The sequence below is a fragment of the Oncorhynchus tshawytscha genome, linkage group LG14, assembly GCF_018296145.1.
Source record: "Oncorhynchus tshawytscha isolate Ot180627B linkage group LG14, Otsh_v2.0, whole genome shotgun sequence".
Lineage (NCBI taxonomy): Eukaryota > Metazoa > Chordata > Actinopteri > Salmoniformes > Salmonidae > Oncorhynchus > Oncorhynchus tshawytscha.
In genome coordinates, this window is record NC_056442.1 from 39,040,040 (window position 1) to 39,060,359 (window position 20,320).

General features: G+C 43.8%; 1 protein-coding gene across 2 annotated transcripts in view; it reads right to left on the minus strand.

The window, feature by feature from the left end:
- Nucleotides 1-4,828, minus strand: part of LOC112267185 (protein c-ets-1-B) — a 42,641-nt gene extending 37,813 nt beyond the window's left edge. The window contains exons 1-3 of one of the 2 annotated variants that reach the window (XM_024445379.2): nucleotides 4,729-4,828; nucleotides 3,303-3,397; nucleotides 393-549 (exon numbers count right to left, since the gene is read on the minus strand). In XM_024445379.2, the coding sequence (XP_024301147.2) occupies nucleotides 393-549; nucleotides 3,303-3,371 (226 nt within the window). In that variant the 5' untranslated portion in view covers nucleotides 3,372-3,397; nucleotides 4,729-4,828. Of the gene's footprint in view, nucleotides 1-380; nucleotides 550-3,302; nucleotides 3,398-4,728 lie in introns of both variants that reach the window. The other variant, XM_024445378.2, reaches the window with a different exon arrangement.
- Nucleotides 4,829-20,320: the final 15,492 nt, after the last annotated feature.

A 20,320-nucleotide genomic window follows, 5' to 3' on the forward strand; every position in this document is an offset into this window, starting at 1 on the left:
CGGCCACTGTGCATGCAGCACTCTGGAGCCAGACAGACTGCCTGGACTGGTGCATGCGTGTGTGTGTCCATGTAAGATGTGGGGATGAGGAGGTGGGTGCCTGTGTGTGAGTCACAGTTCATTTACCACACCCCTCCACATAAAGTCCTTTGTTTCCAGTGAACACATAATTCACAATGAACAATATATTTCACCCCCAATCTCATTTCTGTTTTTACCCCAATCTAGTTTTCCTTTATGAGGCAATACATGTGTTCCTTTGTGAAATTTAAAAGGCATATTTTACTTTGCTTGGTTAATTTACTGTTTTAAGTGCAGTGACATGAAAAAACAGGCAAAAAACTGTGTTCTGTAGGATTTGGTCTTAGTCAGAGGCTTACTTTGGCTCCTACCTGTGGGTGCGAGGTCGTGTCCATTGGGGACCTCCTGCAGGGTGACATCCTGGGGGTAGAGGGGTCTGGATGGGGGATAGTGCTGCTGCTGCTGGGGGTGAACCACCATACCAGGGAGCTGGGTCAGTGGTCCCATAGCCAACCCTCCACTCTGCCTCTGTAAAGGCAACACACAGCAGGGGGTTAACTAACTGGGCCTGGACATGATCTAGGGCTGGGCGATATTGCCAAAGTATAATATCACAATATGTTTCTTATTTTAGATGATATGGAGGTATTTGGTGGTATTTTATGTTTCTGAATAATATACGTTTTAAATCTGTTTTATGAGTAGTGCATAATCGGAGGATGGCAACAAATTTATAAGTGGTTTTAATGGGCTTTCTCCATTCCAATTGTTTTATACTCAGCCAAACTAGGACAAAACTGACATTGAAGTACTCAAATTCTTAGAATTTTTCATTTATGTAGCAATGTACTAAATCACCTTTTTAGATGGTATTATAAAAATCCATACCAGTATACCTTAAAAGACGATGTATGGCCCAGCCCTAACCTGGTTCCTATAGCAACAGCAAGGCACAGATGCAGTATACAGTATCTCAACCTCACATCTTGTTTACTTTCAAACTGTGTTAACTTGCTGTACATAATGTGATACAACAGTTTACTGACTTACTGCGAGAACGTCAACGAGCTTGATTGTAAGGGGAGAAGAGACCAAGCTAGAGTTTTAAAAATACTATTTTGGAGTGGAGCTGGCTGGTTTTGTTTTATGCTTCCCGTACAGATACAATGAAGGCTAAATTTGATTCAATAGATTTATCTTTGTTTCATCCTGTTGATCACATGTGAGATTGGACTGAGGGGAGGTCCAAAGTGAATGAGTAGTTGGGGGGAGGACCAGACATGAATACTGTATGTATGTGGATACACAATATATCAGGTGAGTAGATAACGGTTAGGACTATTCTGAGAAAAACATCCATTGACTCAAAATCACACTAAGCAAGCACATGGAACATGATGCAGTTCTGATGCAGTACTTCAAGATATGGGTGTTCACACTCTGAAAGTGACATTTGATGCATACCTGGCAGGGATGTGATGACCAGTAGCAAGAAGCATAGGAGCCTCTCCAGTATCAGTTTCTATCTATCACCTCACCATAGGGACAATAGTGGTGGCTCCTGTCACCTCACCACCTGACTACTGTCTGGTCGGTCTTCACTACAGGCCTGGTTAGGAGCAGAGACCTCAGATCAGGGTACCTGACTGACTGCCCATCTGATAAGGACTCTTGTTAAAGCGATGCTGGGTTTATCAGTAGGCTGTCAGCTTTACAGCCAGCTAATAGTGAGTGAGAGGGGACTAGGGAGCCTAATCTAGGGAAGTCTCTAGGGGGTACGTGGGCCGATGACGGCACTATCAGTTCAGTCTGGCAGGGAGAGGGGAGTGATAGCCAGCGGAAGTGGGCCAGTCGTATCGGCACTGTAAAGCAGAGGAGGTTGGGGCACCTTAATTTGGGAGGATGGGCTTGTGGTAACAGCTGGAGCGGAATAAGTGGAATGGTATGAAATACATTGAACACACTGTTTCCATTTGTTTGATGCCATTCCATTTGCTCTGTTGTAGCCATTATTATGAGCCGTCCTCCCCTCAGCAGCCTCCACTGCTGTAAAGTGATATTGGAGGTCCAGCAAAAGTAGGTTGCTTGGAGTTATCCATTCCTTTTGTGGATGATCCTTTGAGGTCACACATCTGATTTATAAAAGTAGGAGAGTCAGGGGCAATTCAACTACAGCATCTCGCACAGTTATTCCTTTTTTTAAAACCTTTATTTAACTAGGCGAGTCAGTTAAGAACAAATTCTTATTTTCAATGACGGCCTAGGAACAGTGGGTTAACTGTCTTGTTACAGGACATGGTCACAAAACATGGAAACCTCTGCCATTTCCTTCACAAACACCCTCTTTGCATCCAGAATAACATGGAAAATTACCAAGGAAGAGGGTAGGGGAATCAGAGGCCTTTTCTCTACTAATACATGTCAATTCGTAGGAAAAGCAGTGGCAACCCAGGTTCATCTTTCGAACACGTCTGGCCTCGGGTACAGTAATCTCAATTTCAAAGGCAAACAGAACCACCTGAGCCAATTAGAGGCGAGGGAGCTTTATCCCTCCATGTTTTGTACCAGAGCCAGGTTGGGTTGATATTTGCATGTGACCTCGTCCTCTTTGTCTAACGGGGCTGCATTCTGCATACAAATGGCAACATTTCTGCCAACGCTTGTCAACCTTTACCTTTCAGAGCCCAAATGACAGGAATCCCAATGTCCCTGATTCCTGTGATCTGACAGACTGTATTCATATGGTCCTTTCATTTGGATGGTGTTAAAAAGGCTGTTTACAAATAGCCTGCTCTGTAGCACATCAAGATGGCATTACGTGGTAAAGTGTTGTGTTGTTCTGTGGGGCTGCTCTGCATGGCTCTAAATAGACTCAGTGATGGTTAGGCCACACTTTAAGATATTTACTGCCGACATGGTTAGGAGGTAATAATTGTTTTGTAGAGAAGGTTGTGCAAACCAGAGGTGATTGAAACTATAGTCTATTTTTTATTTCACCTCAGCCTCCGAATACAATGTCTACCTCTGGTCCATAGTGGTCTAGAATGAAGAACTGATAGTGGATTTTTTTAACAACAAATTGTGTCCATTTTTTATAGTAAATCTAACAACACCCCAGTGTTGAACTAAGTTGACATGGACAGTCTGTATTGCGGTAGCTAGGTTGATGGAATCCAGAGGTACTGTGCTAACACACTCTGCCTACACTGTGGCGTGTGGTAGGTAGCTAGCCCATCCACAGGCTGTAACAGCAGTGTGATTTATGGTGGTTGGGGTCTTACCATCGCCCCCAGACGGTCACAGGGGTGAAGGGTCGGGTAGGAGGAAACTGGATCCATGTAGTAACTCATCCTGGGGTTTGGATGGAGCAGCAGGCCTGTGGAAGGGATCAGCATACAAACAGCCGGGCGGGGCCCCTATCAATCACGCGCTGTTTACACTGTGTTTGTGTGTGACTACAATAACCTGCCACCACAGGTCAACATAGAGTGGCACCACCCCACACTACCCTGTGTAACATCTGATGCAGACATCCCAAACAACATTGTTAGAATTCTTCCTTTTTGCAATGTTGCCTTTAAATGACATAATCACTTGATGGAAAAGGTTTTAGAAATAGAGGATCTTTAATGAACAAGAACTTCCCCCCCAAATGTAAAATTTGCATGGACAATGCAATAACAGATACTAAATTCTAGCCTACAACATTCCAGTCAAAATTATAATGAATTCAGTTGCTATTGTCTCTCCATATTTGGACATTTATATTAGGCAGATTTTTTCAATATTCATAATTGAACATGTTTAGTCACACTGTCTCCAGTGTTGATAGGTGATCACTTAACTGACTTGCCTAGTTAAATAAAGGTTCAATTTGCATGATGTTCCACCCCTCCTTCCCTCCTTGTCCTCTCTCTCTCCCCCTCCCTCCCACTCTCCTTGCTTCCCTCCCACTCATTTTGGGAATCTCTTTATCAAGTGTTTACTAACAGCAACATCCACAGACAGGGGGAGCAGAAACCCAGCTGAGGAGCGCTTTTCCAGGGGAGCTGACTGACTACGTGGGCAGGGACAAGTAGCCTAGCATGTACACCTCATTTAGCACACATAACAAAGACTTTATAACGTTCAAGTGATAACTAGTGTAATTGACTACTAAGAGAAAAATAGGTTATCTGTCTATCCCAAAATTACATTAGGACACAAATACTTTGCAGTTCATTGTGAGGTACTACATGTTTGTAAATATATTTTCGAAAAAACAATTGTCTTAGTATTAAAAATATATATAATTTGGCTTTACGACTGTGTTTGGAAATATAAACATGTTTTCCAAATGACTGGGTCAGTGGCCAATGGTACAGCAGAGAATCCAAACAGATACGCACGTGATAATGCTATTGCATATGAATGCACATATACCAAAAATATTATTAAGCTGTAATATTTTTCTTGTAACTATTTTGATGTACGTTTGAATAAAGAAAAACGAGGACTTCTCCGTTTCATTCAAAATGCAACAGATTGTACAGTTCATGCACGCTCCAACAGCATTCCTCACGGGAAGCGCAACAGCACTTTAAAGCGAGCTTTACAACACGACACATCAAATTCCTATTTTTTCACCTATTTATGTGTAAACAGTATTATTTTCTACCAACACATATCTACTGGATTTGTAAAATTGGTAAGAGTATATAACCTTACCGTGTGTTGTGAGTGAAACTTCTTGCAGGCTGGTTGAGTGGTGCGCTCTGCACGCTACTTGGTTGTGACAGTTCAGCGATAGACAATGCACTGATGCTGTACCTGGGCTTGCCGTGAGTCCAAGAAGGAAGGACAATGCACTTGCCGGATTTAAGTCCCACCCTCGAATCCTACCGAGACCCACTCAAAATCATTTTTGGGTTTTCCATACATTCGCTAAGTAACCGAACTGCTGTTATCCAAATAGAAAAACGTATACTTGTTTCGTGATGCATCTGGGTTTTCATTATCAACCCTATACAGGTTTGTCAATCGTGGACTTTACAAGTCAACTTGTATTCTTACTATCAAGCCAATGATTTGATCAGCTTGGTTGGTTTTGCACGTGTAGTTGGAACTTGGAATTATGAAATTCATTTTTATTCCCAGTTTAGGTTGTCATAAGTAGGATGAGGAGATAGGAACATACCAAATCAAGAGTTAAAGGGAAGCCAACTGAGCTAATAAGGGTGACAATGGATAGGCTTCCTGTGTGGCCTGGAATAAGCCACCAGTTATGTGCACACAGGCCACACAGAATCACATCGGGGAAGAGTCAAGCCAGGGTGAGACCAAGGGAGTGGTCAGTCAGTTGTTAGAACATACAGGCCAAGGACTTTTTCTGTCCTGCCTGGTGTCAGGAAGCATGTGCTCGTCAACAGTGTGTCACCACCAAGGTGTTGCAAACAGCACATGACGTTGTGGCTCATGGCTGCCTCCGGGTCACTAAAGGATGCCCTTTAATATTTGTCATCTATTTGCCCCTCCAGAGCTCTCTAGTGGCTGGTGCCTCAGCGCCATTCAGCCCCCTCCCAGGCCATGCATGTGTGACGCTGATTAGAGCCCTGACGGAAACCTCAGCCACTCGTCTGCGAAATGAGAAGAGGTGATTCCACGCTCTGTGAAATTTACAAGCCCTCTGTGTCTGATAGGGTGCTGTTATACACAGGTAACAACAGGAGATGTATCTATTCATTTGGTTATTAACTGTACTATATGTATTTGTCTATGTAAAAAGAACAGTCTACTGGAAAACATCATGGTGAGGAGGGAAAATCAGGGTTTTATCAGCTCAACACTTGCGACTCATCTGAAACACCTTTGTTCTCCTGACCCTGGTTCTCTTGACCCTGTTACAACATTTGTTTGAATTAGAAAGTGCACGGTCCACGCCCCTGGCAGTGGCTGCCACTTTAAAGAAATATCTTGGGGTGCTTTCAAGTCCAAGGTGAGAGGCGTGAAAAAGTGCTGTAGACAAGGAGCCCAGTGGCAAGCTGGGCTGGGGTGGGCGGCCTGTACTTTTTCAGCTCCCCGTTTGAAGCCCTGACGCGGGCCTCTCACCCCCGGCCCCCCCTTTTCTCCCTTGGCCCCCTTAGGGCACACATGGGCAACACGTCAGGGGCAAACGGGGAGGGGATGAGTTATTGCCATGCAGAGAGAGGAAATCAGGCTCGCCCTTCTGATGAGCTAAATTTAATAAAGGGGGAGGAATGCGATCCAGATCTCTTCTGATGCCCTCTCAATGCTGTTTCAATTATCGACGTTGGGAGTTCAAAGGGGAGGCCCCGATACACTTCTGCTCCACATGAAGCAGCTCTCATCACTTGGCCTCATGCCTTTCACCTCCCCATTATTGTGCCACCTTTTTCCGCTCAGTCACTCTCTCTCAGTCTTTCCTTCTCTCTTTGGCTCAACTGCAGTCATGCTTTACATTAAACAGATAGTGAACACCCTGCCATCGCCACCAGTAAACCCCATCATTCAGTGGGAACTTTTTTATTTACAAATGTACTTTCACCAAAGTCATGGTGTTACTTGACATTCACAGTTTCCCTCCGGATTTTTGTCTCTGTGAAACTACAGATATACAGTGCCTTCGGAAAGTACTCAAACCCCTTGACTTTTTCACATTATGTTTGGTTACAGCCTTATTCTAAAATTGATTAAATAGTTTTTCCCTCGTCAATCTACACAGAATACACTATTACTGGCAAAGCAAAAACAGTTTTGTCAAAATGTTTGCAATACAATTTTTAAATAAATTACATTTTACATTTACATAATTATTCAGACCCTTTACTCAGTACTTTCTTGAAGCACATTTTCAGCGATTACAGCCTTGAGTCTTCTTGGGTATGACGCTACAAGCTTGGCACAACTGTATTTGGGGAGATTCTCCCATTCTTGTCTGCAGATCCTCTCAAGCTCTGTACGGTTGGATTGGGAGCGTTGCTGCTCAGCTATTTTCAGGTCTCGCTAGAGATGATGGAGGCCACTGTGTTCTTGGGGATCTTCAATGCTGCAGAAATGTTTTGGTACCCTTCCCCAGATCTGTGCTTTCACATAATCCTGTCTCAGAACTCTATAGACAATTCCCGCTACCTCATGGCTTGGTTTTTGCTCTGACATGCACTGTCAACTGTGGGACCTTATATAGACAGGTGTGTGTCTTTCCAAATCATGTCCAATCAATTGAATTTAGCACAGGTGGACTCCAATCAAGTTATAGAAACATCTCAAGGATGATCAATTGAAACAGGATGTACCTGAGCTCAATTTCGAGTGTCATAGCAAAGGGTCTGAATGCTTATATAAATAAGGTTTTTCTGTTTTTTATTTGTGATACATGTGCAAAAATGTCTAAAAACCTGTTATTGCTTTGTCAATATGTGTTATTGTGTGTAGATTGCTTAGGAAATTGTTTTATTTAATCCATTTTAGAATAAGGCTGTAACGTAACAAAATGTGGAAAAAGTAATGAGGTCTGAGTACTTTCCAAAGGCACTGTATGTACTCTTGTTATTTATTTCACTTGTTATTTATTTCACAATGTATTACTTTAGGCATCAGGAGAGTTCTGCAGGTCTCAGTCCTCAATGAATTGACATAGGGTTGGCATGGTATAGTTGGCACGCTTCGATTTTAGGGTGAACTATTGTGTTTAAACTGAGGTAAAAAGTAAGAGCATTACTTCCCAGGGTTCCTTCCCATGGATCAGATAAGCCAGAAGAACATCAGAAATCATTCAGAATATCATTAAGAAGATCTCTCAGTCAGTCCTGTTCTCATCTCTCATTGACAATATGCGTTTGTCATCCCAATTCCCAATATTGTTTTAATCAACACCCTCCCCCTCTCCCCAACGGTGTCCTGTGGTGTGTTGAGTGGGTGCAGACCATGAAGCCTTTGTCTCACTTTCTCATTTTTGGATCTTCTAAAGATAGCACTGACAGGTGATATTAATGGTCTTTTATTAGCAGTGTTCTGATTGCTTTAGGTTGGGCTGCGTTCATCCCTTTCTAAGGAGAGTGAGAATGGGGAGTTCTCCTCCCACTCCCCTCACACAGGAGATGGCCACTCTCTTTGATATGATGCCCGAATCCTTTCCTTTCCCCCCCGAAGAAACTGGCCCGCAGATGTTGCTACGCCGACTACAAAGAAGAAGCTCTTTATGAGGAGAACGTCTATTTTGGTCCCTGTGTGTTTCTGTTTCCGATATGTGGTGCTTTGAGAGGTAGAGGCCTGATCTTTTAGCTCAAGACTTGTTTTATTCCTTGCCGAGATATTTTTTTTATTAAATCCCCAATTCAAATTACTGAAGTGAGGATGTCATATTGTATTACATTATTCATGTGCGATCACTGTGGTAGAGTTTTAGGTCGTTGAAAAGGCTAAGAAGCTATACTGACATTGGGAAAAAGAAAGTGTGAAACACTGGAGTACTAAACTCACTGAATACTAAAGTCATAGAAATGCTCTCTGTATTGGTTCGAGTGTGTTTATACAGAAGTGGCAGTGGTTAGGTAGGTTAGGTCTCACTCTGACCCAAAGAACTGTGAGTTTGTTGCAGTCTGACTGTGAAGCAGAGGTCTTGGGAGATATATTATCTTTAATTAAGGCACCAATCCCTTTGCCAAGTTGTCTAAACAGGCCTAAATAGGTCTACTAAATCAGACTAACATCCTCAGTATTTGATGGTTTGGGAGCGTGCAATCGCTCCAGATGGTTCATGTTTCTGGAGTGATTCATGAGGGATGGCCCAGGACAGGGATCTTCTGTTTAAGCATTGCCTTGACAGACCTGGTTCCACAGAATCACATGCTGAATCCCCCCCCCTCTCTCTCTCACCCCTTAGTCAGGGACTGTGTTGCTGAGTTCAATCTAAAGAGCATTTTCCCCTGCATTTGACTGTTGCTCATCTCAGCTCACAAGTTGTTGTCTTGAAATATCTATGGGGTCATGACACTGTCACAGTACTATTAAAACAAATGCATGCCATTTCACCTCTTGAGTAAAGGGGACAGAAAGTAAAAGTATTTTTATGCCCCTTGAAAACTTTGGTAGAAGAGCAATGCAAATGCATTTTTGGAGGTTGTGGCACGTATACAGAGTTTGATTTTGACCCAATGGAATGTTTGTTCTCTGCATTTTAATTCAAGATCAGCAAATGTACCAACTAACTGCAAGTTGCAACACAGGGACTGAAATCATCCCCTCCATATGTCTCTTCTGAAATACAACAGTGTGGTGAAACATTTCAGAGTTAACTGACTGCCTTAAACTTAGTTTTAGCTCAAGAAGCAGAAAATAAAGATGAAAGAAGGGGAGAGAGGGGGAAAGGAGTAAAGAGGAGGAAGAACAAGATGCTGAGTCCAGCGTGCCCTTGATAAGGTGCTGGCAGAGCTCCAAAACGAACACCCACGCAGCCCCCTCCTCTCCTCTGTCCAGTCCCAGCCTGGGCCCCGGTCCCAGCACCGGCACTAACTATTCCTCTTCATTAGCCGCCTAGAACGAGATGCTTGTCATGTAATTAGAAGAGGGGTTTTCTGAATGCTTGTGAAACACATACTGTCATTAGAGACTTGAGAGAAAGCTGGTGAAGAGAGAAGAGGGTAAGAGAGCAGCACCACGTGAAGCTGGAGAGAGAGGGGTTGTCAATGTCGTGTGTATAGGTGGCAGGGAAGTCAGGCGCAGGAGAGTCAAAATGGACTGTAAATGGAGTCTTTAAAAAAATGTCCACGTAACATGCTCCATAACAAAAAAATGTACAGACATAAACAAACATGGGTACGAGGACCCGTCACGCACCTATACAACATAAAACTACACTGACAATAAAACAATCTCTGAAAAAGACATGAGGGGAAACAGAGGGTTAAATATACAACAGGTAATGAATGGGATTGAAAACAGGTATGTGGGAAGACAAGACAAAAACCAATGGAAAATGAAAAATGGATCAATGATGGCTAGAAGACCGGTGACGTCGACCGCCGAGCACCGCCCGAACAAGGAGAGGCAACGACTTCGGAAGAAGTCGTGACAGGGGTCAGCTGGAGTGGCTTGCCTGCTTTGTAAAGAGGGAGATGACAGTGTAAAACAGCCTCCCTTGTGACCCTCTCTTCGGTGTGTTTTGGACAATCAGTAACTCCATCCTAGTCCCGTTGTGTTAGCTCTGATAGCAACATAAGTGACACAAGTAGATCTGCCAGGCTCACTCAGCTCATCTATGCTGCTATCTGTGAAGGTGCAGCAAGGCTTATCAACGGCAGGGCGATGAGAGGGAAGATGTTGATGCTTGTCAGTGAGTGATTTTCACCAGGGTCTGGGTAGTGTCCAGTCCAGAGCCTATGCTTTCTTCCAGTCTGCCCTGGGAAAGACATCGCTCCTGCCACCCCTCACTCATATGCTCCCTTATTCTTACCAGGCCTTGGTTTCATTAACATATCTGAAGGGATGTAAACTTAGCTCTACAACCCCCCATAATACTATAGGTACTCCAGCTGCTACAATGATGGAGGCCTGCTAATGCTCACCCTGAGAACACCAGCAGCCCCTAACCCATGGTTCCCTCTTCCCTTCCCTCCGCTCCCTCCCTCCCTCCCTCCACCAGGTCGGGCTGAGAGAAGTGTTTATAGAGCCAGAGCCTATAATTAATGACAGGATAGTTCATTTGAGTCCTCGTTCTGTTCTGTGGAGGTAGATAGATACAGCCAGGGGTTAGATTACAACTGCTTAAATAATACCCCCCATCCCCTCTCCATCTCGCCCCTTTTCACTCACACTCAGTCTTATCCCAACATAACCGTCCTCTGGAGAAGTGTTTCTCACTAGCTTTCCTCCTGACTATCCCACTTGGCTCCCCTTCCCATGCCCCCTTAACCCCCACCCCATTTCCACCCCGCCCCCTTACTGTGCAGCGCAGGAGATATTTTTAGCCCAGAGTTGATGTTTTAAGGATGTATAGTACATCCTGTGCCATGATTCTCTCTGTGAGGAAACGGGATGCTCTCTGTCTTTCCTCATTCTTCTTTCCATCCTTCCCTACCTCCCCTCACATTCTCTCTCCCTTAACCCCTCTCTTTGCTTAGCCCCCCCCTCTCTCTCTTTTGTCTCTCTTTCTCTTAATTCAGTTCAAAGAGGCTTTATTGGCATGGGAAACATGTTTACATTGCCAAAGCAAGTGAAATAAACAATAAATAAAAGTGAGAAGAAACACAAAATAACACGAAACAAATGTACAGTATTGCATTCATAAAGGTTTCAAAAGGATAACGACATTTCAAAAGTTATATTATCAGCTATGTACAGTGTTTTGACATCTTGCAAATAGTTGTTGTCACACAGCTAGGAGTGGTGGGTGCGGAGTCAGGCACAGAGAGCAGAGGATTCATAGAAAACCAACTTTATTTTGGTGAACGGGTAAGTGATCAACACCAACACAAGCAAACAAAATTTGACCGACCCAAAACAGGACACCAAAAAGGTCAGAGAACATACTACACGCAACCATCCAGAAAAACATGGTGGCAGTGTAGCCTAGTGGTTAGAGCATTGGACTAGTAACCGAAAGGTTGCAAGTTCAAATCCCCGAGCTGACAAGGTACAAAATCTGTCGTTCTGCCCTTGAACAGGCAGTTAACAGCCCTAAACAGGCTTCAATAGCCCTAAAACAAATCTCAAACAAGGAACAGGTGAAATCAATACAGACATAACCAACAGAAAAGGAAAAAGGGATCGGTGGTAGCTAGTAGACTGGTGACGACCGGCCGAACAGGCAGGGGAGCCACCTTTGGTGGAAGTTGTGGTATTAATAGTAAGGGAAGATAAGTAGGCAGTTAACCCACTGTTCCTAGGCTGTCATTGAAAGTAAGAATTTGTTCTTAACTGACTTGCCTAGTTAAATGAAGGTAAAATATCCATACATCTCCATTTTGGATACATAGCTCTTTGTGTGTTCCATTTTTCCCAGAAGTGATTTGATTCTATGGATTCTTCAATCACATTGAGCTGTTTTCTGACATGCTGTTCCTTCTTCTTCTTCTTTCTTCGTGTATTTTTGTTCTGTTTTAGTGTTTCCCCATAGTGTAGGTGTAGGTTCTGGTTTTCTGGGTCTCTGTGTTTCTGGTTGCATAGTTTTCCAAATTTCTTTCTTAGGTTTTTGCATTCTTCATCAAACCATTTCTCATTGTTAGTTTTGTTTGGTTTTCTGCTACAATATTTTTAATTAGAATGTTAGCTGATATGTAAAATATACTGTCCTGGCTTCCTACTGATAAATTTACACCTTCAATATTGCAGGGAAATATTTTGTCTAGGATCGATTGGATTTGTTGGCCAATTGTTTTTTGGTAGGTTGTCTACTCTACCCATGTTTTAATAACATACAGTTTGTTTGGCTTCGATACATCATGGTGGAGTATTGGTCTGTTCAAGTAGAGAGTGATTTGATGTGATCTGATAGGGGTGTCAGTGGGCTGACTGTGAACACTCTGAGAGACTCTGGGTTGAGGTCAGTGGTAAAGTAATCTACAGTACTACTGCCACGGGATGAACCGTAGATGTACTGACCGTAAGAGTCCCCTCGAAGCCTACCATTGACTATGTACTGACAGAGCTGCAAGAGCTGTGACCCATTTTTTGTTGCTTGTTTTGTTGTAGTTGTGTCAAGGGAGGCATATTTGGGAGGGAATGCTGTCACCTCCAGGTACGTGCTTGTCCCCCTGTGTGCTGAGGGTGTCAGGCTCTTGTCCAGTTCTGGCGTTTAGGTCACCACGGGCTAGTACATGTCACCATGCCTGGAAATGGTTGAACTCCCCGTCTAGGATGGAGAAGCTTTCTTCATTAAAGTATGGGGATTCTAGTGGAAGGATGTAGGTAGCACAGTGAATTAAACATTTCTCTGTTGAGATTATTTCCTTTTTCATTTCTAACCAAACGTAAAATATTCCTGTTTTGATTAATTTAATGGAGTGGGTTAAGTCTGATCTTTACCAAATTATCATACCCCCTGAGTCTCCTCCCTGTGTAACACCTGGTGGATGGAACTACAAGCTCTCTGTAACCTAGAGGGCAACAAAAGGCAGATGACCTCAGACCTTGTATATTCAAGGATGAGATAGTAAAAACGTTCTTCCATAGTGTCTAGTGTTGTTTTTGTGTGGTTTAGGCATAGGCCATTACTCTCTCTCTCTCTCCTGCCCTGTTGCTGATTGTGAAGACTCAGAGGGTTCAAATCAAATGTTATTGGTCACATAACATGGTTAGCAGATGGTGTTGCGAGTGTAGAGAAATGCTTGTGCTTCTAGTTCCGACAGTGCAGCAATATCTAACAAGTAATCTAATAATTCCACAACTACCTAATACACACAATCTAAGTAAAGGAATGGAATAACAATATATAAATATATGGATGAGCAATGACAGTGGCATAGGCAAGATGTAATAGATGGTACAAAATACAGCATATACATATGAGATGAGTAATGCAAGATATGTAAACATTATCAAAGTGGCATTATTAAAGTCACTAGTGATCCATATATTAAAGTGTGCAATGATTTCAAGTCTGTATGTAGGCAGCAGCCTCTCTGTGTTGGTGATGGCTGTTTGACAGTCTGATGGCCTTAAGATAGAAGCTATTTTTCATTCTCTCGGTCCCAGCTTTGATGCACCTGTACTGACCTCGCCTTCTGGGTGGAAGCGTGGTGAACAGTCAGTGGCTCAGGTGGTTGTTGTCCTTGATGATCTTTTTGGCCTTCCTGTGGCATCGGGTGCTTTAGGTGTCCTGGAGGGCAGGTAGTTTGCCCATTGTGATGTGTTGTGCAGACCGCACCACCCTCTGGAAGGCCCTGCAGTTGTGGGCGGTGCAGTTGCCGTACAAGGCGGTGATACAGCCTGACAGGATGCTCTCAATTGTGCGTCTGTAAAAGTTTGTGAGGGTTTTAGGTGACAAATCAAATGTTATTTGTCACATGTGCTGAATACAACAGGTGTAAACCTTATCGTGAAGTGCTTACTTACAAGCCCTTAACCAACAATGCAATTAAGAAAAAGAAGAGTTATTTACTAAATAAACTAAAGTAAAAAAATGGGTGGCTGGAGTCTTTGGCAATTTATTTGGGCCTTCCTTTGATACTGCCTGGTATAGAGGTCCTGGATGGCATGAAGCTTGGCCCCAGTGATGTACTGGACCGTACGTATTACCCTCTGTAGCGCCTACGGTCAGAGGCCGAGCAGTTGCAATACCAGGCGGTGATGCAACCAGTCACGATACTCTCGATGGTGCAGCTGTAGAACTTTTTAAGGATCTGAGCACCCGTGACAAATCTTTTCAGTCTCCTGAGGGGAATAAGCGTTGTCATGCCCTCTTCATGACTGTCTTGGTGTGTTTGGACCATGATAGTTTGATGGTGATGTGAACACCAATGAACTTGAAGCTCTCAACCTTCGCCACTATAGCCCTGTCGATGAGAATGGGAGCGTGCTTGGCCCTCCTTTTCCTGTAGTCCACGATCATCTCCTTTGTCTTGATCACCTTGAAGGAGAGGTTGTTGTCCTGGCATTGTGGTTGTTCTGTGTTTAATCTAGGCCTCTCATCATTCCGCCTGCTCCCCCTTACCACCAGGACCGTCTGTGCGGGCCAGGGGGGCCCACCAGTTACTGTCAGCAAACCACTTTATTCTATATGTTTACTGTTTCGTGTTTGTGAACATACAGATAACTGCCAAAATAAAGGAAAACCAACAGAAGTGTCTTAATAGGGCTTTGGGCCACCACAAGCCCAAAAAGCTTCAATGCACCTTGGTATAGATTCTACAAGTGTCTGGAACTCTTTCGGAGGGATGCTACACCATTCTTCCACAAGAAATTCAATAATTTGGTGTTTTGGTGGTGGAAAATGCTGTCTCAGGCGCCACTCCAGAATCTCCCATAATTGTTCATTTGGGTTGAGATCTGGTGACTGAGACGGCCACGGCATCGTTTTCATGCTCATCAAACCATTCAGTGACCATTCTTTCCATGTTGATGGGGGTATTGTCATCATATGGGGGTATAGCCATGGTAGCCAAAATAATTGCCTGTCCAGTGGATAATTGTCACGGTATTCGTTGTCGTCGGATAAGGAATCATCGGACCAAAGTGCAGCGTGGTAAGTGTTCATGCTTTCTTTATTAAAACTGAACACTATAACAAAAATAACAAAGAGAATAACCGAAACAGTTCTGTAAGGTGCAAACACTAAACAGAAATTAACTACCCACAAAACCCATGTGGGAAAAAGCTACCTAAGTATGTTTCCCAATTGCCAGCAGCATACCACCCTGCATACCACTGCTGGCTTGCTTCTGAAGCTAAGCAGGGTTGGTCCTGGTCAGTTCCTGGATGGGAGACCAGATGTTGCTGGAAGTGGTGTTGGAGGGCCAATAGGAGGCACTCTTTCCTCTGGTCTACAAAAATATCCCAATTCCCCAGGGCAGTGATTGGGGACACTGCCCTGTGTATGGTGCCGTCTTTCAGATTGGATGTTAAACGGGTGTCCTGACTCTCTGAGGTCATTAAATATCCCATGGCACTTATCGTAGGGGTGTTAACCCTGGTGTCCTGGCTAAATTCCCAATCTGGCTCTCAAACCATCACGGTCACCTAATAATCCCCAGTTTACAATTGGCTCATTCATACCCCTCCTCTCCCCTTTAACTATTCCCCAGGTTGTTGCTGCAAATGAGAATGTGTTCTCAGTCAACTTACCTGGTAAAATAAAGGATCAATCAATCAGAGACAACGATAGACAGCTGTCCCTGATTGAGAACCATACCCAGCCAAAACAAAGAAATACAAAAACTTAAAAAATAACATAGAATGCCCATCCAAATCACACCCTGATCAAACCAAAATAGAGACATAAAAAGCTCTAAGGTCAGGGCGTGACAATAATGGTGCCGGGGGGATGGCTGCTGTTTTAAGGGCTCCAAACCAACTGTGTGTTTTTGTAAGTTTGTAACTTATTTTGTACATAATGTTCCTAGTACCGTCTCTTATGACCGAATATCAGAACAGAACTAAGAACAGATATAACCCTTGGTTCACTCCAGACTTGACTGCCCTTGACCAGCACAAAAACATCCTGTGGCATACTGCATTAGCATCAAATAGCCCCCACGATTGTCACGATCGTCGTAAAGGGGAGAACAAAGCGCAGCGTGGTGTGAATGCATGATTTAATGATTGACGAAAAACACGAAGTACACTGAACAAACTATACAAAATAATAAGATGAACGTGACTGCTAATGAAACACTATGCTAACATGCAACATAACATAGACAATAACCCACAAACCACAATACAAAACAGGCTACCTAAATATGGTTCCCAATCAGAGACAATGACAAACACCTGCCACTGATTGAGAACCATATCAGGCCAAAACACATAGAAACAGACTAACTAGACATGCAACATAGAATGCCCACTCATATCACACCCTGACCAAACAAAACATAGAAACAAACAGCGCAAATAATGGTCAGAGTGTGACAACGATATGCAACTTTTCAGGGAACTTAGGAACCAATATACACAGTCAGTTAGGAAAGCAAAGGCTAGCTTTTTCAAACAGAAATTTGCATCCTGTACCACAAATTCCAAAACATTTTTTGGACACTAAAGTCCATGGAGAATAAGAGAACCTCCTCCCAGCTGCCCACTGCACTGAGGCTAGGAAACACTGTCACCACCGATAAATCCACGATAATCGAGAATTTCAAAAAGCATTTTTCTACCGCTGGCCATGCTTTCCACCTTGCTACCCCTACCCCTGCCAACAGCTCTGCACCCCCACAGCATCTTACCCAAGCCCCCCTTCTCCTTCATCCAAATCCAGATAGCTGATGTTCTGAAAGAGCTGAAAATCTGGACCACTATAAATCAGCTGGGCTAACAATCTGGACCCTCTCTTTCTAAAAATTGTCTGCTGCAATTGTTGCAACCCCTATTACTAGCCTGTTCAACCTCTCTTTCGTATCGTCTGAGATCCCTAAAGATTGGAAAGCTCATGGTCATCCCCATCTTCAAAGGGAGAGACACCCAAACTGTTATTGACCTATACCCATCCTGCCCTGCCTTTCTAAAGTCTTCGAAAGCCAAGTTAACAAACAGATCACTGACCATTTCGAATCCCACCGTACCTTCTCCGCTATGCAATCTGGTTTCCGAGCTGGTCATGGGTGCACCTCAGCCACGCCCAAGGTCCTAAACGATAGCAAAACCGCCATCGATAAAAGGCCGTACTGTGCAGCCTTCTTCATCGACCTGGCTAAGTCTTTCGACTCTGTCAATCACCACATTCTTATCGGCAGACTCAACAGCCTTGGTTTCTCAAATGACTGCCTCGCCTCGTTCACCAACTACTTCTCAGATAGAGTTCAGTGTCTCAAATTGGAGGGCCTGTTGTCCAGACCTCTGGCAGTCTCTATGGGGTTGCCACAGGGTTAAAATCTCTGGCCGATCCTTTTCTCTGTATACATCAATGATGTCGGTCTTGCTGCTGGTGATTCTCTGATCCACCTCTACGCAGACAACACCATTCTGTATACTTCTGGCCCTTCTTTGGACATTGTGTTAAACCTCCAGACGAGCTTCAATGCCATACAACACTCCTTCCGTGGCCTCCAACTGCTCTTAAACGCTAGTAAAATGAAATGCATGCTCTTCAAACGATCGCTGCCCGCACCCGCCCGCCCGACTAGCATCACTACTCTAGACGGTTCTGACTTAGAATATGTGGACAACTACAAATACCTAGGTGTCTGATTAGACTGTAAACTCTCCTTCCAAACTCACATTAAGCATCTCCAATCCAAAATTGAATCTAGAATCAGCTTCTTATTTCGCAACAAAGCATCCTTCACTCATGCTGGCAAACATACCCTCATAAAACTGACTGTCCTACTGATCCTTGACTTCGGTGATGTAATTGACAAAATAGCCTCCAACACTCTACTCAGCAAATTGGATGTAGTCTATCACAGTGCCATCCGTTTTGTCACCAACGCCCCATATGCTACCCACCACTGCGACCTGTATGCTCTCGTTCGCTGGCCCTTGCTTCATATTTGTAGCCAAACCCACTGGGTCCAGGTCATCTATAAGTTTTTGCTAGGTAAAGCACCGCCTTATCTCAGCTCACTGGTCACCATAGCAACACCCACCCATAGCACGCGCTCCAGCAGGTATATTTCACTGGTCATACCCAAAGCCAACTCCTCGTTTGGGCGCCTTTCCTTCCAGTTCTCTGCTGCCAATGACTGAAACGAATTGCAAAAATCACTGAAGCTGGAGACTTATATCTCCCTCACTAACTTTAAGCATTAGCTGTCAGAGCAGCTTACTGCACCTGTACACAGCCCATCTGTAAATAGCCCACCAAACTACCTCATCCCCATATTGTTATTTATTTTTGCTCTTTTGCACCCCAGTATTCTCTACTTGCACATCTATCACTCCAGTGTTTAATTTCTAAATTGTAATTATTTCGCCACTATGGCCGATTTATTGCCTTACCTCCCTGATCTTATTACATTTACACACACTGTATATAGATTTTATATTGTGTTATTGACTGTACGTTTGCTTATCCCATGTGTAACTCTGTGTTGTTTTTGTCGCACTGCTTTGATTTATCTTGGCCAGGTCGCAGTTGTAAATGAGAACTTGTTCTCAAATGGCCTACCTGGTTAAATAAAGGTGAAATCATATAATTTTTTTAAGCAGCGATTATTCACCTGGAATTGGACGAAGATTTTTTCTTACATTTTTTCTTTAACGAAATGTATATACTTTATTGAGACCAGGCCCAAATCCCCTTCATTTGCGTGAAGAAAAAACGGCGGGCGAAGATCAGGGCGCCTTGTTAGAATTTGTCCGCCTCTACCATCCGTTATATTGGCCAACATGCAATAGCTGGAGAATAAACTGGATTAGCTCCGTACGAGACTATCCTACCAACGGGACATTAACTGTAATTTCTTATGTTTCACTGAGTCGTGGCTGTACGATGACACAGATAATATGCAGTTGGCTATGTTTTCCGTGCATCAGCAGGACAGAACAGCTATGTCCAGCAAGATGAGGGGTGGGGGTGTTTGTCTATTTGTCAATAACAGCTGGTGAGCGATGCCGAATATTAAGGAAGTCTCAAGGTATTGCTCACCTGAGGTAGAGTACTTCATGATAAGCTGTAGACCACACTATCTACCAAGAGAGTTTTCTTCTATATTATTCTTAGCCGTCTATTTACCACCACAAACCGATGCTGGCACAAAGACTGCACTCAACTAGCTGTATAAGGCCATAAGCAAACAAGAAAATGCTCATCCAGAAGCTGTGCTCCTAATCGCCAGGGACGTTTAATGCAGGCAAACTTAATTCGGTTTTACCTAACTTCTACCAGCATGTCACATGTGCAACTAGAAGGGAAAAAACTAGGCCACCTTTACTCCACGCACAGAGACGCATACAAAGCTCTCCCTCGCCCTCCAAATCTGACCATAATTCTATCCTCCTGACTCCTGCTTACAGGCAAAACCTAAATCAGTACCTCAAAACCTCGCTCAGTACGGATGTGGTCAGATGACGCGGATGCTACAGGACTGTTTTGCTAGCCCAAACTGGAATTTGGCATTGAGGAGTATACCGCCACAGGCACCGGCTTCATCAATAAGTGCATCGACGACGTCTTCCCCACAGTGACCGTATGTACATATCCCAACCAGAAGCTGTGGATTACAGGTAACATCTGCATCGCGCTAAAGGCTAGAGCTACCACTTTCAAGGAGCGGGACACTGATCCGGATGCTTATAAGAAATCCTGCTATACCCTCCGATGAACCATCAAACAGGCAAAGCGGCTATGACACTCGTTGGATGTGGCAGGGCTTGCAAACTATTAAGGACTACAAAGGGAAACTCAGCCACTAGCTGCCCATTGACGTGAGCCTACGAGACAGGCTAATTGCCTTTTATGCTGGCTTTGAAGCAAGCAACACTGAATCATGCACAAGAGCATTAGCTGTTCTGGACGACTGTGTGATCACGCTCTCCATAGCCGATGTGAGCAAGGCCTTTAAATAGGTCAACATTCACAAGGGCGCGGGGCCAGACGGATTACCAGGATTCGGAGTATGCACGGACCATCTCAATCGCACTCCACACTGCTCTTTCCCACCTGGACAAAAGGAACACCTATGTAAGAATTCTGTTCATTGACTAG